This window comes from Triturus cristatus, chromosome 4_2 (genome assembly GCF_964204655.1).
Source record: "Triturus cristatus chromosome 4_2, aTriCri1.1, whole genome shotgun sequence".
NCBI lineage: Eukaryota > Metazoa > Chordata > Amphibia > Caudata > Salamandridae > Triturus > Triturus cristatus.
The window spans coordinates 35152308-35176653 of NC_140586.1; the positions used below are offsets into that span (position 1 = coordinate 35152308).

At 45.7% G+C, this 24346-nt stretch overlaps 1 protein-coding gene across 2 annotated transcripts in view; it reads left to right on the forward strand.

The window, feature by feature from the left end:
- LOC146832877 (myosin light polypeptide 6-like) overlaps positions 1-22582 on the forward strand; it is a 113261-nt gene extending 90679 nt beyond the window's left edge. Inside the window, exons 2-7 of one of the 2 annotated variants that reach the window (XM_085600301.1) lie at positions 6289-6316; positions 13636-13779; positions 14165-14338; positions 17700-17777; positions 18289-18328; positions 22268-22582. In XM_085600301.1, the coding sequence (XP_085456427.1) occupies positions 6289-6316; positions 13636-13779; positions 14165-14338; positions 17700-17777; positions 18289-18317 (453 nt within the window). In that variant the 3' untranslated portion in view covers positions 18318-18328; positions 22268-22582. The remainder of the gene's footprint in view (positions 1-6288; positions 6317-13635; positions 13780-14164; positions 14339-17699; positions 17778-18288; positions 18329-22267) is intronic. The other variant, XM_085600300.1, reaches the window with a different exon arrangement.
- Positions 22583-24346: the final 1764 nt, after the last annotated feature.

The window sequence follows — 24346 nt, forward strand, 5'->3', positions numbered from 1 at the left end:
TCATCATGGAATTTTGGAGGAGAGTCCATGCGGTAATGGGGGAGGTGACGGGCATTGTTATGCAGCCGGAGGCGCGGTGTTGTCTCCTGAATGTTTGGGGGCCTACTGATCACGATGAGGCACAGACCCAGTGGGTGACACTGGGTAACATGGTGGCTAAGCGAGACATAGCGCGCCTGTGGGGCTCCGCGGGACCCCCCACAGTGGCTGCGTGGAAGGAAAACATGGACTGGAGTATGCTCAGGGAAAAGACGGTATATTGCGCTAGAGGGCGCCCTCGGAAGTGGCTTGCCATTTGGGGGCGGTGGAACCAATATAGGGGGGGCATATGTCTTGCCCCTGATCTGGATCCTCCCGAGGAGCAGCTCTCTCCTTAGCATTCTTTCCAGCTCTGTACATATATTTGATTGTTAATTGACTTCTTGGGTCTCTGCTTTTCCCCCTTTTTCCTCTTATCACAGCACTGTGACTGATAGACGAGGGGGGTCCGGTCTCCCCTGAGGGGCATTCACCAGTTGTACTCAGTGTTTTTCGCCTTGCTTGGGTTTGGTGTGTGTTTGTGTTTATTTAAAATAGAACCTTTTTGCTTCTCCTTTTATGCACTGTGGACGCTTCTTTGTACTGCCCTCTTGAAGCTGCCGAACCTCCGGGTTGTCGGCTGAATAGCTGTGTCCCTGTTTTTTGATGAATAAAGGTTTAAAAAAAAAATGCTCATTTTGGGAAATATTCTAGGGGAACTTCAGTTCCCTGGACCACTCAGTATCGTGTAGGGGTCTCGCCAGGTCCTCTTCTCAGTTGTGTTTGATGCCACCTACTCCATAATGTATAAGGTGTGTATTACAGCATGAGTAGAGGATTCTTCGTCCACCATACCCCCACAGGGTCCGAAAGGCTGCCAGCAGCTGCCCATGTAGCAGGAATTGGTCCAGTGGGATGTCATGGCCCTGGCATAATTGGTCAAATGTTTGAGGATGGGTGTCCTTGAAGAGACCGCTCACTGTATCCAAGAAATGATCATGCCATACTGTCAGCTGATTGGTCGTAAAGTGCCCGAAGGGCTCTGGACGACCCTGAAGGGGGATAGCGGGGGAGTAAGGTAGCATCTGTGTAGTCAACTGAGTGACCCTGGTGAGGCACTTCCGGGCAACTTATACATAAAGGGAGCAGGAGTGGTGCATCATGATAGTAGAGTAGATTAACTGACGTAGAGTATGCAGGGAAGGAGGCCTTTCCCAATGCAGGTCTTGTATAAATTTGCACCTGCCAGCCACCGGTATACCCACTGGAGAATCCACAAGATAGTAGAACTTAAAGCCAACCCCGTCCCACAGGCTGCTGGAGTTTATTAAGGTCCACCCGATGCCGCTTACCATCCCACAGCAGGTCCCTCAACACCTGGTCCATATCCCGGAATAATCGCTGGTGGGAGAACACCGGCATGTTGACAAAATAATATAAAAGGCACGGGAGGACGATCATTTAGGAAAGAGCAACCTTGCCCACAAGTCGGAGTGGCAATCTCTGCCGCAATTGCATTTGGGACTTGAGGGTTGTAAGTGCCTGATGTAAGTTGCCCTCAAACAGGTCCTGTTGACAGTGGTATACTCTGATACTTAGGTAACAGACCGCCGCCGTCATCCATGCTAATGGATCGCTGACCAGAAATAAGGCCTGTGGGGTGTGTCTTGTGGAAACGGGAAGGCGCATGACTTCCCCTAGTTCACCTGAAGGCCTGCTACCTCCTCAAATCTCCAGAAGGTCGCTGAGATCGAGTCCACGTCGGCTGTTGCATCTCGAAGATATAATAACAGGTCATCTGCATAGAGCGATACAGCATGAGTGGTGTCATCTAGGGGAATGCCCCATTGTCGGCCTTCTAATCAGAGACGATGGAGCAGCGGCTCCATGGCAATAGCAAAAAGGATTGGGGAAAGGGGGCAGCCCTGATGTATACTGTGACCGATGAGGAAGGGGTGAGACCAGGCAGCCCACGTGCTCAGCGAGTCGGTTTAGTGTATAACTTTGTGTACGCCAGTTGGCGCCAGCCGAGGCCCGCCACCCATAGAAACTAGAAGAGGTAATCCCAAGATAAGGAATCAAAGGCCTTCTCGAGGTCCAATAATTGGCATGCCGCCAGTGGATAGTGTAGTGACACCTGGTCCATAACGTGGAAGAGCCGCCTGATGTTATTGGACGTGCTATAACCCAGGACTAATCAATTTTGGTCTGAGTATACAATGGCAAGTATCAGCTGCAGATACTGCTTGGTAAGTATCTTGCTGAGTATCTTATAGTCAGCACCTAAAATGGCTATGGGCAGATAGGAAGAGTGATGAGTGGGATTCCTATCTGGTTTCAAGAGAGAGATGAGAGGGTCTCCTGAAGGGAATCCGGGAGTGCTCCAGTGGTGAGGTCTTCATTATAAACCTCAACCAACTTGGGGGGTGAGATGAGTTGAAAAGCAGCCATATGGGGTCTTATTACGGGCCATATCATGTATTGCTTTCTTCATTTCGGCTACTGTAATCAGTTCATCAAGTTCCGCATGTTCTCCGATACTCCTGCTCTTATCCACCTACTGTATTATGAATGGCATGTGAGGACTCCACACTCTGAGCTATACCACACCCAGCAAGGATTTCAGTAAAGTAGTACTGAAAAACTTCCTTTCATCATTTTAGGCCCACATATGTTGAGAATGTAGTTATATATCTGGAAACTGGTGCCAGTAGAAAGTGATGGCATCATGACTTTGGATCAACCACCTTGAGCTTTTGACTTTAGCTACTGTGTTATCAATAGAGGGTGTTGCTCGCCTCGTCCTTTTAATGGCACAATTTGCTAATCTAATCTCATATCTGTACAGATGTGAACAGTGTCTAGTGGCTTTGCAGTACATGTTACGATGATTGGTGAAACCCATGGGTAGGTGCCTTTCAATGAAGTCAGCTTTCTATAATCTTTTGAGTTCTCTAGCTTTTTGGCACATGTGGAAGGCCACGATCAAGCAGTAGCGTCACTTGAATGCCATGGCCCTGTTGCCAGCAAGGGAAAAGGGAACCTTAGACTGCTGCTGGGATAGTAAAATACAGCGATCATTATTGTTTAATGGGCCCCGGTGTACTGCACCAGCTACACCAACTGTAGCTATGCCTGTGCGCTCCAGTATGTTTTGCACTTCTTAGCACCGTGCTGTCAGCAGTGGCTTGCGGTACAAAAGGGGGTGGTGATGGACGGAGCATCAGAACCAATCTAACACTCACACCCAGTCAACAGATCTAGGTTTGATCCATCACCGTTCTTTAGCCCACTCTGCCACCCCAGTTCAGACATGGCCATATGCAAATCAGTCTGACCCTGTGCCTCATGGGAACAGTCCAGCCCGAACTGCCAAGCCATGCCTTCCCTGGACCGGAAACAAGCTTCCTAGGACCGGTTTCTGGCATTTCAGCCGTCTTCAGCCAGGCTTGCTTGAATCCAGTGGCAAAGTGAGCAAGGGACTCACGTCTGAGCATACCCTGCCAACTTATGGCGAACAAAGCGGTACAAAAGGGGGTGGTGATGGACGGAGCATCAGAACCAATCTAACACTCACACCCAGTCAACAGATCTAGGTTTGATCCATCACCGTTCTTTAGCCCACTCTGCCACCCCAGTTCAGACATGGCCATATGCAAATCAGTCTGACCCTGTGCCTCATGGGAACAGTCCAGCCCGAACTGCCAAGCCATGCCTTCCCTGGACCGGAAACAAGCTTCCTAGGACCGGTTTCTGGCATTTCAGCCGTCTTCAGCCAGGCTTGCTTGAATCCAGTGGCAAAGTGAGCAAGGGACTCACGTCTGAGCATACCCTGCCAACTTATGGCGAACAAAGCAGTGGCTTGTGCATTACAGAACACACTAAAGTCCTGTGCAATGCTCAACACAACTCTTAGCTGTCTGCCTGTGCTGACAACTCTGAGCACACCTATGATGATCTCTAGCCCTAAGCTCACTGCAACTAATCTGTGCTACATTATGCACACGTGTGCAGCCTGTGTAATAGTGTGCAAACTGCTACTGCCCTATGAAGGGTTTTACATTTCCCCTCTAAAATTCATCCTCCACTCAGCAGCTCGCTTTGTATATGGGGCTAAAAGAAATTAACACACCACAACCATACTGTTGTTTCTTCGTTGGCATCCTATCGAAGCAAGGTCAATTTACACGACTGCCTGTTTCACCCACAAAGCCTTGCACACCTCCACCCCTTGCTATCTGACTAATAAACTCAAAATCTCAGGCGGCTCTAGACCTTTATGCAATGCGGAAAATTTACTGCTCGAACCTCCTGCCTTTAAAAGGGAAAGATTTATGGCTCAATCCTTCTCTGGTAATGCACCCAGAATCTGGAACTCCCTTCCTCCATCCCTCCGAACCACCACCTCTTTCCGGACTTTAACCGATCTGAAAACTCTCCTCTTCCAAAGGCCCTTCCTGGATAAATTCAACCCATTTCTTGACCCTTACGGTCACCTTGCACATGAGGTCAACTTGTAAATATGTACTTTACTCCTATTTTAAACTAACGCTGACACCTTTTTATTTTATTGTTTTACAATATAAGTATTCAACTTGTTAGCGTTTTGACTGCATCTATGTAACTTATTAGCGTGTTTATTTTATATTGTGTCATTTTGTAACTGTATCTATGTAACTTGTTAGCGTGTGTATTCTATATTGAGTACCTTTTGTAACTTATCTGGTTCTTTTGTAAAGCGCTCTGACACCTTTGGGTAAAATTCGCGCTATATAAAACTGCATTAAATAAAATACGAGCACTGCACTTCCTGTTTGCAGGGATGAGCACTCTGCCCCTGTCCCAAAGCTTTCAAGTTTCCAAAGTCCTTATGGGAGGAGCTCATACAGTTCATGAATTTGATTTGCATTCTGTGACTGGTAGTTCTGGATTTATAATGAGCTAAAGAGGACCACAAGTCCCCCGATTTAAATCAAAAACGGGGCTGTGTGATCTACTCACGCACTGACTTCTAAAAATTGGGGCACACCATGCTGCCAACTATGGTGCTTTAGAAATGGATCCTCATCATGACTGCTCTAGTTATGGATTTTTACACCAGGGGGAGCCAGAGATATTCTATTAGGACACTGGAAGCCACGCCCACTGGTGTGAGGCAGGAGAGGGTCGGGGCTGGTCAATGCTTGCTCTCGCCTCTCTCCCATTGGCTCCCAGGTGTTCCGCTGTAGCACTGTGACGTCGCAACCCGTAGAAAGGTCTCGCGCAGCCGGAAAGCCGCTGCATTCCAGGAAGAGGCAACACACTGAAACAGGGCAAGATGGTGAGATACAGACGGGATCTGGAGTGCTCACTGCTGCCTGGGGGGGACCAAGGGTACATAGGGAGGCTAGCGAGCTTAACGGCTGTGTATACACCACAGAGAGAAATATCTTTACAGCGTATATATTATTATAAAGCTAAGCAGACGGAGGCCTGCTGATGATGGTAGGGAGCGCTCAGAGGTTTGTGTAGGGTGTGGCTCTGCGGGCAGTACACCGGAGTACAGGTGGCTGATATGGGAAAACAGATGCCTGGTCTGGGGGTAATGTTGGCATGTAGAGCAGGAAGTGCCTCTAATGCATGGAATATATGAAAATGGCTCTCGCAGCAGAGTCGCGTAAACTGCACAGGGAGAGAGAGGCCTGCGTTCAGGACAGGAGGACTTGTTGGCCATTGATTGGGGTCGATTTCGCGGCAGTCGGCACGGTAAGACAGGCTTTTCAAATTTGTCTCAGGATAGGCCTTGCAATTGAGTAATAATGTGTTCCTGTCTAAAACATGAAGAGTCTTTATGAACCCACGTTAGCCCCGAGCTGTGGACGGTTTAGGGTTTGGGCTCCATTTGCTGCAGAACATCCCCCCTTTTAATTACGTGCACCGGAAGACGGGTGCTAGCTTAACACTGTATCAGGCGGACCTATTATGTTGTACTTCTGGGGGGAGGGGTGAAAATTATCTCCTAAGAAGTATATTGACGCCAGAGGTCTCCTTGGGTCGTGGGTCTCGCTGGTAGCCGCCGAGTTCCAGAGTTACCTAAACTCACCATTGTGTTTTGCTCCAAACAGAGTGACTTCGCCGAAGACCAGATTATTGGTAAGTAAAAACAATTGCCTCTTTTTCATGCGGTGTGTGTGGCGTTAAGAAAGGGGCGCCGTCTTTCCTCTTGGTTCTGTCAATCCCTACACCCTGCTACCTGTATCCTCACCCCTATCTTTTTCTTCTGCTCTGTAGATTGAGTTCACCCCAGACCAGCTCACTGGTAAGTGTTTAGGCTTGGAATGAGGCCCACGACATCTGATCTGGCATTTGTTTCTTTGGGGACCGTGTGGTTTTAGTTGTGTAGTTGCTGTGCTCCCCATTACACTAACATGATTGAGTTTTCATTCGTCATCGCCTGTCCAGTGCCTGTTTTCGGTGTGTATTTTAACACTTCATAAGTTGATACCTTCTGAAGTGCATTAGTACCACGAAAGATCGCATTAGGGTGCTGATTGAGAGCCCCAGTTGTAGGGACCCACACATCTGTCATGGATGGTTCCGCGGACCGGTCTGTTGGCATTGGCCACAGGAGTAAGAATATGGCTGAATCGTTAATAGGCTACTATATTCCCGATAATATAAAGCAACAACGTGATGGGAGGAATGCTTTAACTAACAGCAACTGGTGTTTGCGTGTGGCCCATTTCAGGCCATTGTTTTTTTCTCAGTATTCTCCTCTTCCCCCCCACCCCCCCCCCCCCCCCCCCTTTCCTCCCAAAGTATGACACTGTAGACTTAGGCTAGCTCTGTAAATTAAGTATGGTCCTGCTTATACAAAAACTATCTAGCCTGAACTGTTGGGCTAGTTTCACTTCTGGAACGGAACATGAAAACCCCCAGGCAGTATCCATCTCTTGGGCCTCATCTGTGAGGTGCCATTTGATTCCAGTGCCACACTGACTACTGGTTCCATTCTGGACTTAACTGTCGCACCTTGAGTGTCTTATCTAGAAAAGGGTAAATGGTTGACGTGTTTGAATTTATCCCAGCCACTGGTAATTATTCTTAGCAAAGATTAAGTATTCATCCTTCAGCTACTGCCTTCAGATGTTAAACGGGTGTTAGCGTAATTATAGCAAAGTTACTCTGGAGTACAAGCGTTAACCCATCATTTATTACTATTTTCTAAGCGCAAAAGGCACCCAATGCATTCAAAAGGGGCACCGGGGGGTGCATCTTGCACTAAGCAAATGGCTCTAAATCCAACAAACTACGAAAACCAATAGTTCTTGCTTCCTAAATTTTGTTGTTCCTGATGTAGGATTTTGTGCCAAATAACTCCTAATTATGCTAATGGCCGTAATTTTGTGTCGGAGTAAGACAGAATTACCAAAATGACACCAGCTGAGTTATTTTGCTCAGGCCTAGTTAAAAAGACAATGGTGGGGGAAATTTTTGTTGCATGATTTAGTCAACCCTTCCAAATAAATTGGTTGTCCGTCACTTTACGGTGGGCCTGGTCGTTGGAGCCCTCAAGCAGCAATCGCCTGGTCAATTGGCAGGGCTGGCTGAAGATAAAGGGGTTTTAAATCGATTTTTCGGACTTCCTGTGTAATATAGCTGTAAATGCACCCCAGTGGCAGTTTTACACCAACGAAAAATACATAGTATAAACACAATCAAATTTACAAAAACCATGATAATCCCTTATTGAAAACAGTGTAAATTCCTTGGTTGGGGGGGCAACAGATAATCTAAATGGTACCAAGCTGGAGCCGCAGCCCCCAAGCTTAACATTCTCCCCCAGTCAAAAGATCTGGGTTAAATCCATCGTTCTTTTGCCCACTACGCCACCCCAGTTTGGACCCAGCCATATGTAAATAGATACACCCTCATGGAGCAGAGGCCACTTTAGTTGAAATGGATACAATGTCATGGCACTGGCCTGATCTGTGGCGATCCTTTGTATCTTCCCCACAAACTATGGGGACACTCGGGGTGAAGGCCTCCGATACTCATCCGCCTGGTTCTATGTCAGTCATGGGGTCTTGGCTACAGCTCACCCCTTAAGGTACACTTTTCTGCCCTGTGTGGGGATGCCGTATGACTTTCTTGTGTTTCCCTGTGTGGTGATGCCGTATAACTTTATTGTGTTTCCCTGTTGTGTCTGACTGCTCTTTATACTGACCTGAGCTGTTTGTTATGGCTTTGAACCAGTGATCTAGATGCTGATTGACACTACGTTCCGTTTCTGTGATGCGAATGGATTGTTAGGCGCCTGTTCCTGCCTTGCTGGCCAGTCACTAGCCGTACATATTAGAGAGAAGGTCGCTCATCAGAGAGGTGTGAAACCTCAGCGATCTCAGTTCACATGAAGAAAAGGGTTGTTTCCTTAGCCGATTAGTATCCGAGCCCTTGTGAAGCAACCCTCGTTATTTTAAACTTCTCTTTAGGGTATTAAGCATGGTGCGCATTAGTAGCAAGAACAGAACTTGTTGGTCTTCTTGTGGTGACGGTGTAGTATACCCCAGTACACGATGGCACGTCTGTACAGTGAATACATTGCCAGTGCCTGGGGTGTGTGCTTTCATTGCAGTGGCCTAACGCAAAACAATTATGAACAACCCCCGGAGAATGGGTGACACTGGAGTGGCCTAACGCAAAACAATTATGAACAACCCCCGGAGAATGGGTGACACTGGAGTGGCCTAACGCAAAACAATTATGAACAACCCCCGGAGAATGGGTGACACTGGAGTCTCTCGTATCACAGATATTCATTGGCTTTGTGGCTGACTGGGGCTCCCTAAAGGGCCGGGGCTACGCTGCGTTGAAGGGGCCCGTGTTACGCCCCAGGCTCGGTACGCTGATTGTGCTGTGTAGCGTGAGTACTTAATTAGCTGTTTATACCAGAGACCTTGGATGAGTGTCCCGCAGAGTTGCCTGCTCCAGCACCGTATTGGTATACCAACTTTCTCTTGACTTCAATGTTGAGCTTTGTGTGAGTAGTGCAGTGACAGTTGCTTTACGGAAGTGCTCGCACAGCGCAGCACTGACAGTTAATGGCACTCGATCGCCGCGTAGCCTTGATTTGTGGGTACTTTCACGTCTAGCCCCATCCCTTCATGCGAGGAGTGCGCCCTGTTTGGTCTGTGGTGGGGGGTGTTATTTGGGGGTCTAGTGATAACATCGCTCGTGGGCCCAGCAGCCTGAGGAGTGCTGCGGCCAGCGCCAGTCCTCCCCTCCTAAGATGGCGGGCCCTGTCCTCGGATTGCTTTCGCTTCCTTATTTGGTGCGACAGGACGCAGCCTGGCGGGGGTGGGAGCATTCCTGTCTGAGAAAGGCCCTGCATAGCTGGAGTCTGCCCGGCCCGCCCTTCCTGTCTTGTCAGACGGGAGGAGGCACTCGCCGTGCAGCCCGGGGGAGTCCTCTAGCCAGCACAAGCTCCCTGTTCCTACATAAGTGACTTTTACAAAATCTGACTTCTGGATATACGTTACGGTTTCCAGGTGGGAGGGCGTATTGTATTTTATAGGCACCTTTTCATTTACTATATTCCTCACTTGTTTCCTCCCTCTTTCTCCTCCTTATCCCAGTTTTCTCCCTTGCCGCTTTTTTCCTGTTAAGGCTGTTACTGAGCAAAGGGATGCAGCTTATTTGTTTTTCCAGCGACACTGATCTTCTTGCATGTGATTAACTCCCTATGAGAGACAGACCACTTGCTTCAAAACTAATGATTTTACTGTCCTTTCATCAATCTATAGGCATGAGGTAATGCTTATCTTTCCCACCCCAGAAAGTCTTCAGAGCCTTACAGCCCGTAGAGTCACTCTTGGTAGTTACATTTTTAGAGCTTTGTAGGTTAAACAGTGCACATTTTTAGCAAAAGTTTGATGCTTCAGTGAGAGCTTAAAGCATTTCAATATGTGCATTTTTTATTAAATCTGTTTTCTACCACTTTAAAGTTAAGCTGTTTTGAGTGGTGCGCAGAAGACTTGGTTTTACAAACACTATCATAGCTACTCGCAAAAGTAACTTACACTTGTGAGTAATTTTACACATGCAATTTAGTCTTGAGTAACTTTACTACTTTTGGCTATTCACAAAATCCGAATGTAAAGTTGCTCAAAAGTGTAGACCTGGGACTCTACATCCTGAAAAAGGTTGTGAGGCCAAATTGACCAGTGTAAATTTCTGCTGCCAAAAGAAACTGTAGTAAGTCCAGCAGCACAAATGGATAACCCCTGGTACTTCTAGACCCTCCTATAGAAAATAATGGAGGTAGGGACTTCAAAGAAAACCACATAGGAAACGACATTAAATTATTTAAAATGGTTAAAAGTATAAATATGTTAATGCAAAAATTCTGAAAATAAAACCTTTATACATATATTAGTAGCCCCTTTGTATATTAATGTAATACAATTTCATTAAAATGTAATTAAATGTCTTAATTGTATACATCACTTAATAATAAATGCATTGTACAAATTATTTTAACTTCAGGTGGGATTTCTTTTTTTAATTTAAACTTATTCAAATTAATTAAAATGTAATTCAAAATTAAGTAGTTTATTTTTTTTCTTCATATAAAATACATTTTTTAAATGAATTGCTATTAACACAAACATTGCTACTGGTTCACTATGAGGAAAGTATACGGAAAAGAGGAAAAAAGTTTATTTAACGAATAGGAAAAAAGTGGGTTTGTTAAACTAAAAATAATTGCTGTGATGGTGTTTCTTTGAGCTTTGGAGCAATGGCTCAAGGAGGGGAAAAAAATGAAGACACCTTGATTTGGGCTCCAGAAAGATGAGATGGGAGGGAGAGGCATGATGAAAGAGGAGAGGGATGGTGGGAGCCCATGTTAACAAACATCTAAGGTAATAGCAAGGCAGCACCTATCATTAGTGAAACAGGTGCTGTGACACTTTTGCCCAGGGTCCCACTGCATCATAATTTGGAATGTTTTACAATTAAAAGTAGGCATGGGGGCTCATTTTCCTTGCTAGCATTAGGGCAGATGGGGCCCATGGTTAAAAAAAAAAAGGGGGGGGGCAGCTTGCAGTAGCTCGTTTTTTCTCAGAAAGCTTTGAAATTTAAAGTGATGGTCAGACATGGTGGGGAAGGTGCTTCTTAGGGCTTACAGCCATGATTAGTGCCCCCTGTGGAGTGCATTGGGGCCCACAGCTTCTCAATTATGGGAAGGTAGTGTTTTTGGTTAGTTCTGTTCTTGTTTGATGCTGTTGCTTTCTTACAAGTCCTACATTTAGTGTGGATTAAGAGTTACAGGAAAGCACCCCTGAAATAATAATCTCCTGATTCCCCGCCTCCTGTGATCATCCCTCCCACTCCCCAAATCCATGGTGTATTGATGTTTGTAGGGACTGTGTTTAATCTGAAGCAGTTTTAAATGGGGGTTTCTTCACTTTGATTCGAGGCATGGCCTAGGCTTGTAGGCCATATGAATGAGCACATCTGTGCCCCTCCACCACCCATGTTTCTTGGTGAGTTCAAGACATCTCCAGCGTTTCTCTGTCCAGTAGTTTTTATAATTCTGTGCTGGAGAGATTTATCTTGTACCTTCTTTAGTTCATGGTGCATCTGTGTTAAGTCAGCATACCTCTGCTGAATTGAAGTTGTTTGGTTATGTGTACTAAGTGGGTTGGTCATTCTAGCGGTGTGGCCTCAGAAGACCTATGGTCCATACTGAGAATAGGATCATTAGTTGAGTGGTTTGTACTGGTGGATTTCTAAGTGATGGTAGTTTAGTAGAGGTGGGTGAGCCGGTGAAAGCTCAGACCAGAAGCCTGACTCTAGCTTAAGCTTGAGTCTAGCCCCAAAACGAGTTGAGCTTTCATGAAGGCGTTGTGGCCTAGTTGCTACAGCATGGGTGTGTAGTAGTCTGTCTCCTGTCACGTGCTCTTACGTCCTTGGCCAGGGTTCGTGCTATGCAAACTGCCAAAAAAATGTGGATTCTCCTTGTCACTCGCGTTTTAATCTAACTTCAATTAAACACATTTGATGTGAGAAATATACCCATCTAGTGGTTGAATTGCATAGTGTGAAACTAGAAAATCTGGGATCAGTCCCGGCTTCCCTGCTTGACCAAATTGTGTGATCCTGGGTAAAAGCTTTAGGCCACTGGTCGCCTTTTTGTTCATCGCAATGAGAGCACCTTCAAATATGGGAGTTGAGTACGTTTGCTGTACAAAAACCTCTTGTTTGACTTATTTAACTAATATGTAGCTCCATCTATATTAGAATTTAGGACACATATTGGGTACACGTGAACTAACCTGTCTTAGTTCACTAAGCATTGTCGTGGGGAGATGGGAAAGCAGGGAAGTTTCTCAGTTTACGTTTATAAAAAAAAAAAAAAATCTTTTAATGCTTCTCAGTATAGAGATGCCATCTAATGGACTCCGGTGAAACGTTTTTGAGTGTTCATGTTGAAGAAATGCACTTAGAAAAAAAAAAAGGAAAAAAAAACATTGAAGACGTCATATAACATGTTAGTTGGCAAATAGTTTCAAAGCTCGGCTGACTCGTTCCCGGGCTCTTGGAGTCAGAGCCGACCCGTGGCTTTGTTCGCATGTTAATTTGTAGGCTCCCCCACCTCCATAGTTTAGTGCTGAATACAGAAGCCAAGTGTGTAACTCGATTCTGCAGCACAACTGAAATATTAAGTATGCTTTCAGCTGCCTGTCACCCCTTGGGATCAGGTGACCGGTTGTACACTGCACATATCGTGGCCCTGGTCCTGTATTTGACACTTGAGCAGAGAACATTGTCTACAATTCGCCCCGCTGACGTGAGCAAAGGCTTAGAATAAGAGGCTTTTCCCCCCTTGCCTAGATCTACATCCCAACGCCCTGGCAGGCTTGTCTACAAATATATTTTGGGAAATGGAAGGGGAGTGAGATTTAACAGTGGTCAGTGACCTTGCATAGGCACTCTGAACCAACTGTGTGCAAAAGTATTGCACAGATAGAATCTTGGGCCTCCTGCTCGGTGGCAGAAATGCTCATCCCCCCCCCCCCCCGAAAGAAGTACCAGGATCCTTCATATCAATGTGTATAGACTCCACAAAGTAGATGCCCCTAGGACACAGTAATTCAGTTTATTAACTGGTCCATTCCACGGGCGCACCTGTTAACAGTGTGGAGGTTGTGACCAGACCATCAGCCTATTGCCATACGTGTTTACCCGCTTTGCCCTCACCACTGGTGTAACCTGTAGACTCCACCCCAACCCTATTGCGTTTGTGCTTCTATGTTGGCTTTAGGTTGTTGCACGTTTCTGTGCACAAACAGTACAGCCGCATTCTTGCTTCTCAGTTTTACATTGGTGTGCCAACTCTCACCGGGAACGCCATGTCACCATTTAAAGTCATAATCCATTCACGTTCTGTCTTGGATGGGTTGTCTCTGAATGGAAACTCCTGCACAGACCTTCAGCTTTAAAGAGTGGTTGCCTTTTTTGGGGGTATGCAAGCAAGGGTAATTTGTCCTTTCTATGCCTAACGACTCCCTTCGTTCTCGCCTTGTAACTGCAGTCCCACGAAGCGTTTTGACTTACCCCTTACTTTCTCTGCAGAGTACAAGGATGCCTTCCTCCTCTTTGACCGCAGCGGCGATGGCCGGATCCAGTACAGCCAGTGTGGAGACGTTATGCGGGCCTTGGGCCAGAATCCCACAAATGCAGAGGTCCTTAAGGTGCTGGGGAACCCCAAATCGGAGGGTGAGTGTTTACAACTCCCAGTCACTACTTTTTGGGTTGGCATGCCTTTAAGCTAAGATTTTACTTGTGCAGGTGAGTTTGTGATGGCTGTGACCCGCTGTAGTCTGGGGGAATGTGTGTGTGTGTGTGTGTGTGTGTGTGTATATAAAATAGTTTCCAAGTGTTGAATTGGAGGTCTCTGCCTTGTTCACACTTGCTAGATGGACCATTTCAGCAAGTACCCCTTCATTGGCAGTCTGGGGTGGGACAAAAATCTGAGTTGGGGGTTTCGGGGAACTTGGACGCCCATGTTGCTTAAAGTTTGCCACTGTTAATGTGGACTCACACAGCCTGGCTTCCTGCTGCACCAGGTGACTGCTTCTTTGAACTCTCCTCTCCTTCCCAGAGCTGAACACCAAGATGCTTGGCTTTGACGAGTTCTTGCCCATGCTGCAGACCATTGCAAAGAACAAGGACCAGGGTACCTACGATGACTTTGTGGAGGGGCTGAGGGTCTTCGACAAAGAAGCCAATGGCTCTGTGATGGGTGCTGAGCTGCGACATGTACTGGTCACTTTGGGTAAGAGGCTATTTTGGCAAAGTGCTATTTTCAAGGCAGGGTACAGTTGACTGCTAAACTACCCCCCCCCCCCCCCCCTGTGTTCAAGGCCCCTCTATCTGGTTCTGCACTCAGGTCTGAATATTAGTTAATGTGCCCTGTTTCAGCCTTACAAAGTGTCCTACAAATAGGATTTAACTTTACTTTTTTTTTTAGGGTGTGGGAGGACGGGGACACTGTGGGTTACACGTGTTTTTAGGTCTCGCCTAGGCAGCGCGCATGCACTGCTCTAGGAGAGCCTTTAGCCATCGGTCTTCGCTTTTCAAGCACTGCACTCGTGCTTGTGGCGGCATCCACCTTGCGGGAGCGAGCAGTGGTGCGTCACAAGTGCAGTGCTTAAAGTGAAGACCACGCACGCACCACTCCCGGGCTTGTTAGGTCTCACCTAGGCTGCTTGTTTTTTTTTCCACTGCTTGTAGTTCATGCTGTGCACAGCAAAAGGTGTTGAAAGAACCAATGCGTCTGAAAGGTTAGACCTATTGTCTTTGCCACTGCTGGTTTCCCCTTGTCACCAGACTGTTTCGCTGGTCACCATCTCGTTCTGGCAGTTTAATAGTACCTGACAAGGAGGTGATGTCACACATTATACTATGCCTTTCACTTTATTCCTAGCAAACCCTGCAACTGTAGAACTCTGCAGTAATGCATTTACTAACCTAACTACATCAGTGACCAATGACGCACCAGCAGACAGCCATTAAACCCTACATGACTTCCGATATAAACACTACATCCATATTTGTCCCGCACTCCCTTGCAGCGTCACTCCTTGATCAAGGCCAGAGATGTGGTAAGTTCTGGTTAAAGCAAGGCCAGTCGCGCATTTAGTTGCCTCAGGAGTTGACTCGCCCCAAAGGAAACAGAAAGACTGGTATCTGCGGAAAACATCAAGGCGGTCCTCCGTCCCTGGATAATTCTGCATAAATACACCGTGTAATTTATTGCGCTGTAATCCATCCCACCCACCCCCACCCCGTACTGTAGGGCGCCCCACTTATGTCAGACGATACAATATGTTTAGAAATTGAAATTTTTGTGTCCATGATGCAGGGCGCTCTTTCCATCAGATGAGGAATAGTTGTATTCAGGACTTTTATGGCATAAAGGCTTTGGGACCTATTATGGACAGCGCTTTTCTCCGGAATGTTAGTAGGATTGGGGCCGAGTCAATAGTCACCTTAAGCTGGCACCTGACGTGTTGGACATTTGTCAATGTCGTTTTTAGTCTGCTCTACCAGTGCCCCGCAGGATGGCCTTCTGAAAGCATTCAATGACTTACATTTTTGCCCAAAAGGCACCAATAGTTAGTTACACAATCACTCGGACCCTACCCCTGACCATCTCCGCATTTCAGGCCAACCAGGACCGCTCAGATTCTTTGCTGGCATTACAGACGAGTATCATTTGATTTTAGAACCGTTGCAACTCGGGCCCGGTGCCGTCCTCCTGGGGTTTTGTTGTCTGCTTCAAACAGTATATTGCAAGCACCACGTGAGCAAGGCCAGTGTGTTTGCAGAAACCGTTTTTTGTTCGGAAAGGGGCGGGCCACCTAGAGTGCTTGGAGGAGCCGCGAAGTCTGCCCCCACGACTTTGCATGTCCAGTTAAACAATTGCCATAGATTGTTTTGCTCACTGGTAAACAGTATGTTATGTGGTTGATTTTTCCACTTTCTTGACCAACAACGGTCATGAGAAACTTATTGTCCCACGTCACACACGTGGACATAGGATGCAGACTGCTGTTCTGGAATTTTCTATCTGTCAGTGACCGTTCAGCCATATTAGAAAGAAGACTTCAGGTGTTCCTTGCAAACCAGGGCACTCTGTATTGGGCCAGTGACGGAGAGGTGGCCTCAAGCTTCTTTGTCCCTCTATGGTAGCTTAGTTTGGCTGCCAAGGCCTAGCGCAAAGGATTTGCAGTGAAGGTGGAGGCTAGAAACAATATAATTCAGTTATCAAAGTTTTGATGAAGATAGAATTAACTGAAAACTGACTATTTTATTTTGCTAACTTATTTCTTTTTGATATTGAAAGGCCAACCTAAAATTAGTATCTGAGCTCTTTCCAATACATTTAAATAAGGTTGAAGACTGGTCCTTTGCAAACAAATGATAAAGTAGATGAACATCTGAGAAATATAGTTAAATAGGAAGACATGATAGCAGGAAGAAGGTAGTCAGGGGGTCCCGTAATTTAGCCACCTTTTTTGAAGATTTACGATTCATAGCCATGTCATTAACAAACTGTCAAGCCATTCTGTTTTTGAAGGTGGCGATGGTTGGATCCAGTATTTACAAATCTGTCTTCTCAACAAAATTAAGTGTAAAATTAATTTGTCACGGTAGCCCAAATGATCTCCCGCACCTGATGGTAACCCAAAAATAATTACATCCAGGCTTATATGAATGAGTATTCAAGAGATCACCTGGATAACGAGCATTGGCATAGCCAATAGGTCTCTCCTCTGGGACCTTCTAAGTGTTTAGCCATGCAACAGTTGATGTTGCACCAAGGATATTGTGCTGGATAACTAAACACTTAGAAGGTCCCAAAGGCGAGACCTATTAGCTATGCCAGTGCTTGTTTTGATTGGCCCTTCTCCAGGGTAGAGCTGTGACGACTAAGTAATCTTGGTGACCCATGTCCTGGAATTCGGTGGCTTCCTTGTCTTGTGGGCGAGGGCCACTTCAGAACATCTACTCTGGTTTTACCCAGGTTGCTAGTCTCACCAGCCAGTGCTGCTTCTGTGGCGGAAGTGCATTTGTTGGGTAAGTGCTGGGTCTGGGGCTGTGCATGCTGCTGCAGTCTCTGCAGTTATTCGGGAAGGTGTTTGATTAAAACCAGTGTGCGTTGTTGTCCTTTACTTTTTACAGGTAGCCGATTTGATCACTGCGTGGTATGGGTTGTAGAAATTACTAACTCGACAAGTTTCCATTAATATGGAGTGACTTAATCGAAATTGTATGCTCTTTACAGAGTGACTGTGTGATCAGGTTGAAAAAGAATGAAAAGGATGTACATTGTTTCACCTTTATTTGTCCCAAGATTATAGGTGACGTTGCACGAATATGACTACATTTTACTATGTGTAAAGCAGGAAGATTGGATTTAATGAATTAATAAAATGCTTATATAGATTTGATTATGAATATTTTAACATGCGGGTATTAGTAACTTCATGTGCAATTTAGTTCTATTTAAAATGAAATTGACAAATTCTATTTAATGTTAAAAATCGGTGCTTTACACATTTTATGAACTTGTAATTTTAATGATTCAGCCGTGCCTATTTTTTCTTAACTGAAATATATACTTTGTACAGGTGAGAAGATGACAGAAGATGAAGTGGAGTTGCTTCTGGCTGGACACGAAGACCCCAATGGCTGCATCTGTTACGAAGGTAGGTGTGATTCATTGTCTATAGTTATCCTTGTAGTGTGGTTCGAGGGGGGGTTGGCTTGAGTTAATTTCTTACCAGCTCATGGCCATGCCAGTTCACATTCACTGTGTATGGGGTGTTTTTTTTGAGTGGGGGGTGAGTGCTCCATCACCAGACTAGCCTGACCTTGCACATGAGAATTTAGAACATAGTATTACAAATCTCCTGGTCTAAACAAGTCTGGTAAAGTGTTGTTTGGAGGGGTGGGGTGAATTTCAAATGTAGACTTTCAACCGGCATTTTAGAAGGTTCCCTTAACTGTGAGACCAGCCTCCCCAAAGAGGTGTCTAAGGCCAGCAAAGAGTTAATAAGCTAACCCCGTTAGAGGGGGAATGGGAGGCACAATTTCAGCGGTGGTAAGTTGTATGTGTTGGCATGTTTTGGGAGCAAATCTAATGTTCTGAGCAGTCGGTGTGAATAAGTGGACATTGGCTCTGTAATTGTGTTCAACAATATTTCTTCCTTCCCACAGCATTTATCAGACACATCATGTCTGCTTGATGGGCCCCGGGGTATGCATCCTCTCTGAATCCCTTTATTTTAAGGACTTCCGTTTGCTTTCTTCTTTCCCCCTCAGCCTTCCCTATTCATTCCTCTCCGCATGTCTCTGCATGGACCTGCCTTGAAGGAAACCTTTAGAAAATCTCGCATCTATACATTTGTGTTAAGCAAATGTATATATGTGCCTGCCATCCTGAATAAGTGACCCCTGAGGTGTGCTTTTCTTCTAACCCCAAGATCTACGTTTGCTGTGACTGTTTAAGAGTAGCCCTGACTGTCTAGGTGTGTCTTGACAGTGCTTCTGTAAATCAGTTTATTTTCTCTCGCCCTTCTTGAAGGTTAGACTTTGCTCTTGGGAACAATAACCGGTTTTGTGCATGTTGCCACCATTTTTTTGGCGTTTAGAGCAGAATTTCCTTTTCCCAAAAGCGTCATTGCCAGCAGCAGCGCTACCAGTTGGTACTGCTTATTGTAGCTTTGACTAGATATCGGTCTTATCGTTTAATGACGCCCATTAAAGTCGCCCTTCTGTTGGTTACCGTTTCAGTGGCAGCCACCTTAAAAGTATTTTCCCACCGTGCGTTTAAACAAACATGCATCTTCTGCTGAACGGATAACCGGTTCTTAGGCAAGCTTGTTGGCAGGCAGAGAACTGCTGCCACCTAGTGGCAGACCCCAAACTGCATCTTCAGTCTGTAAATTCACAACTGCTTATGTGCAAGCCTATTCTTTTACATGTGTATGGCTACTGCCCCCTCAGAACTGCCTGCTCTGTCTGCACATCAATGTGCCACAACTGCTGGAGGAAGAGCAGTACCTGACAATTTGCCGTCCTGATGTTTTTCGTTCTGTGCCCGTTACCCTTTGGTGGACTCGTGAAGTGAATTTCTTAAAATGTTCTTGCATTCAGTCTCCGGGTCCTCAGATTGGCTGCACGCTGGCAGGTTCTGAGTGGCTCAGTCTTTTCTCCTGGACTGTCATTCTCCTTTTCCCTGATGAGTTATTGGTGTCTACGCGAAAGTAATTGCTGCAAGGTCTCATTGAAACCAGTGGAGAGGTCCTAGTTGTCTTATTCGTTGTTCTCCGAAGTCTGTACATGGAACGGATTCACTCCTGCTCCTCATAAGAGATCAGTCGATCATGCACATCTTGGGCAAAAACATCTTTATACTCCTCAAAAGACAGTCCGTGGAAATTGGTGGCAGTGGGGGACATATGCGGGTGCTTTTCGCTGGTATGAGCAGAGTTTCCTTTATGGCCCCACCACAGATTGACCCTCCTCCGCAGGATATTCATGTGGTCCTTGCATTCAGATTGCTCTAGTTTGACCTTTTTGGTTTCCATACCTCAAATTCTAGTGTCTCAAAAAGAACAGCCCCACCCCCGTTGCAGCTGAAGGGGGGGGGGGGGGGGGTGATTCTCAAGTCCTCCCTGTCTCTGTTGAATTTGTGAAAATAAGACGAATGTGAATTGCTAGGAAGCAGTCTACCAAGAAAAAGGCATAAAATATCTTAATATGTTTATGGCCTTTGGTGTGTAAAGAGAAGTTTCATCTGCTCGTATTGGGGATCTTTGATTCCTTCAAATGCTATCCATCAATCACCAGCTTATTTGCATGCTTTCCCTTACAAAAAAAGTTGCACGATTTTGGTGCATTTTAACGTTTCCGTCATCTGGTTGGAGTCCCGGCACCTCAATCTAAAACGTGTGTGTTTTTTTTTTAAAAAAAAAATTTTTTATTTGTAACGCACAATGTGTTTGGGCTACTACTGATTTGAACTGACCTTGGAACCCTAGTATTTCCCAAAACGGATCTTCCAATTGTACCTTCTCTTGGCCCAAATGGTATTTAGATCCACTAAATTCTTCTTTCAGGCACGACCCGCTGTTTCCTCGATTGAGAACATTTTGCATGAAAGTCCGCTCCTTTTATAAATTCTGAGCATCTTCAGTAGCCTAGTTGGTCTTCCAAGACAGTGAGACAGGTAAACCTGCTGTTGCCAGGAAGATGGTCTCATTTATTTTCAAAATTCTATCAGGCAAGAGTAGTTCAGGCTCATCTCCTCCAGAGTAAAAGCAGCAGCTCTGTTCCTCAAACTACAGATCTGTTCATGAGCAGTGGTCCGTGTTTGTACATGGACCATGTGCTATGCTTTCTGGAAGTAGTAACCATACCATATTTTATCAAGGAACGGATTGGCTCTTAAGCCAAAGAGTGTTTAACAACTTAATGTGCCTGGTCTGATCTGCATACACCGTCACCCACACCCTTCCTTGAAATCTCCAACCTGTAAGGAAGGAGGGATAGCAGGACGAGAGCAATTGTATATAAAGGACATTTTCTGTTCCTGGCTGCCATCTCTGGCACTTGACGACTCGTTATGCAGGTGAACGATAAAGGGCAAAAGGTACCAAAAGCGCTAAATGTCATTTCCCCCGTTTCACAGCAGCCCATGGAGTATGGTTTAGAGAATGGAGAACTCGTTGTTTTCCTGTCTGAAACCTAAGGCACCGTACAGAATGAGTGCTTTTTATTTTCGTTTTAAGTTTATTTTTAAAAATTGTTAAATACCGCAATGTCCCAAGGTGAATGACTTTCAGGAAAGTGTAACCTGGTTTCAGATGTGTCCATTGTAACAGAGTAGGTGCAATAGGACCTGTAATCATGGGCAGCCTGATGCATTTAACTTGTTTTTAGGTTATAGAACTCTCAAATCCCAAATACTGCAGCCTGACGGTAACACCAATTCCATTAGCAAAGTTCTAAATTCTTGAAGTGGCTTATTTTCTTGCTGCTCTATTACATACTTGGCAGTTTAGTCTTCTGCTTGTTGTGTTCACTCGTAATAGAATTCGCATAACTTGTATTTTGTGGATGAACACAGGTCTTTGGCAAGTGCAACTACCTGAAACGCTCCTCGCTGCCTCGTGGCGTGAGCCCTAGGCAGTGATTGAGACTCTCATGAGCTCATCGGCTGCATGAGAGAGACTGGGGTGCAAGGATCCGAGCATCTCGCTGCAGAGTCCTTGGGACGCGTGCTTTGCTGTTCCTGATAGTTCGACTCTACCCCTGTAGCCTTTCCTCTACGCTCTCTCTGGGACTGCATTGCTCTCCCATGCCATCTTTTCGCTCTTTATGAATGGCCCTCCTGCCTGCTGTCCAAGACTGGCCTCTGCTCTCTTCCTGCCGCTGTAGATTACTTCAGAACTTTCTGCAGAGAGCAGAGCTGCACGTGCGCTGCTGGGCTGGCCTCTAGTGCTGTAGAAGCAAGCCTTTCGTTGATGCCCCTTGCCTGGTAGGAAATGAGCTCCCATGACGCATAGATCTGTTGGGTGGTGGGGAGGGAGTCTAGAACCCTCGATCTGTTTTTAGCTGACCCTGTAGATGGAAGGTTTGTGTTGGGAAATGAAGAAATGAAAACACTGCGCGTCTAAAATGTGTTTAGGGGGACCCTATCCTGGCAATTTCCTTTTAGAGATTTCTAGTTCTTTTCCTAGGTTTCCCATCTAGAAATAAATAATTGTAGGTGCAGTTTTAGAGGGCACAAGAGAAATGCCCCTTTCCAACCGTGGGTGGTTATTGAACTCAATGATTCTGAACAGCCATGTAGGGGGTGAGGTCATTCCGTGAATCCCAGAGGTGCAGCATTATGATAGTACGGAACCAGTATACCTGCAGTAAACCAATATTCAGCTCTTCGTTGGGTCAAAGCAGGTACTTGGGTACAGCAGTGAATCCTAGGGGATAGTTTGTAGTAATCCATACACCCTCTCAGGTTAATGGCCTTGCTGTGAAGGGGTGTAGAGAGATTTGTATGTGTAGGCCCGAGGAATCTAATCCCCAGGCGTCATGGGAGCTTGTTTCCCGCTGTTTGCCAGCGTGTCTGCTCCTGGGAGAGGAGCTGTGGCCCGTACTCCCTCTCACTCATATCTTTTTTTTCTTTCCACAGAGCTCGTCCGAATGGTGATGAATGGCTGAAGTCCCCTCCCCAGCCTGCACTCTTCTATGAAGTGACTTTCCACCGCCGAGCCCCTCAACATGCTTCAAGTTTGGTTCAGTGCCTTTATCGACCTAGAGCTCTTCCACCACCTCAGACTATCCAGACGAATTCTAGATTCTGCTTTACTGCTCGGTTCTTGTACAGAAAGCGGTTGAGGGCTGGCCCTGGTATATATCCAGGTTGCAGGGACCTATGGAATGACTACATCTAGTCTCGTAACTTGTTCCTACAGTTTTCTGTAATAAAGATAATCTTTTCACACTCGATGATTTTTGTTTTCTGAGTGAAATTGGGATGGTGGATTGCTGTCCACTCGGATACGCTGTCATTGTTGTATTAAGAAGGTGTACAAGAAATGTATGTTTTAGTTGTGCACCAAAACCTAATGTGCACGCACATTATTTATAGGAGGAGGCGGGAGTGTACCCAGCCTTTGGCTGCTACACAGGGCCAAATGCTGCCCAGCTTGTGGGCACGAAGACTGGGATCGGTGTCTGGAATGCAAACCAGAGTACCTACCAGTGCCTGAGATTGGTTCACACATTCCACCTGATGGAACTGGTAACAGATCCTCTGGTGCAATCATTGGCTACTGGACCTCCGTCATGGTGATTGAGTCCATTTGTATCAGATGCCCTGGGCCATCCTATTGGGGACTATGAAAACTGAGCACCAAATACCCACTTTAGCGCTTAACTCCCAAGTTAGCGAGATGAGCAGTCCATCTTGGGGTACTCGGGGAAAGTGGTGTGGTTGGACATTCAGAACTCGGCGGTTAAGTTGTGCTTAATAATTGGCTGTCCAATCCGTGTATTTACTTAGACAAGAAGTACTTTTTAATACCAGCAAGGCAATACTACACAAATAGGACCACAGTTTACTAGCCGCAGGGGAAAATATCCGATTACTTTGGGGAACTTGGACACGTGCTACTTTACTGTGCTTCTGGTGAGTGGATTTCTTCTCAATCCATGTACCTTGAGATGAGTCTCGCGTTCAATCTGGTCCTTCGCATGCTCTCGTCAGAGTTCAGCAGCTCTAGTCCATGTGTTTCTAGCTTTAATAGCAACTAGGGCAGTCCAGTAGTTTACCTGAACAGGTGACAGCCGAGCTAGAAATCATACTATGGCTATTGGGTGTATTTTAAATGTATTTCAAAGACCATATGTGTAGCAAGCAAAGCTTTGGTATACGCATAGGTCATGCATTCAGGCCAGGGATCGAAGACCATAAAGAAAAGTATGGAAACCGTGATCCTGAGTACAGTGGGGGTGTTGGGTGACAGCGTGGGGGCTGGGTGTGTTCTAGAGACGTGGCTAAAAGAAAACATGATTTTAAACCCTTTTTAGCCTTTGGCCTACAGGTAACTGGATATAAAATATAATACACCCCCTTAAGTGAAAAATAAATGGAACTTGAATCGATCCATGGGAATTGCAGTTTTCTGGTAGGACAGTTTGGTTGGGTAATGCAATGCTAGTGTATCACAGTCACTTGTTTGAATCCTGGTCAGTGCCCTGGGAAATAGTGGCCTGTATTTATAGTGTTAAGAAGCCCAAGCCTGTGACAGCACAGTGAACTAAGTAAATGATTAAACACACATTACTCACAGTAAAAGGTTGCACAATGACTCGCAAAATATGCAAAAATGTTTTTACAGTGCTTTCAAAAGTTATATTCTTAGTAATGCGCTGATTGTTGCTAGTGCAAACTTTTTTTTTTTTTGTTTGAAAAGGACAAATTCCAGATTCTATCAATTAGGACCATTACTGGCTCTCAAGCAGCCGTCGGATTTGCCAATTAACCAATTGCACACATTTACATTTCTTGCAGGTACCCTAGAGATGAGGTGTCTTGCGCTACCTCGAAGTTTTTTTGTTTTTTTCTTTCCAAAGCCCTGCATCGCTCCTTTCAACCTGTGGCAACTCAACCACCCAGAGACTTTTTTTTTTCTTTTCAATGAAGTAGAGGGATAGTTTTTTAATCAAATTGATAAAGCTTGGTTAAGTCTTTCACCATGCCCACTGT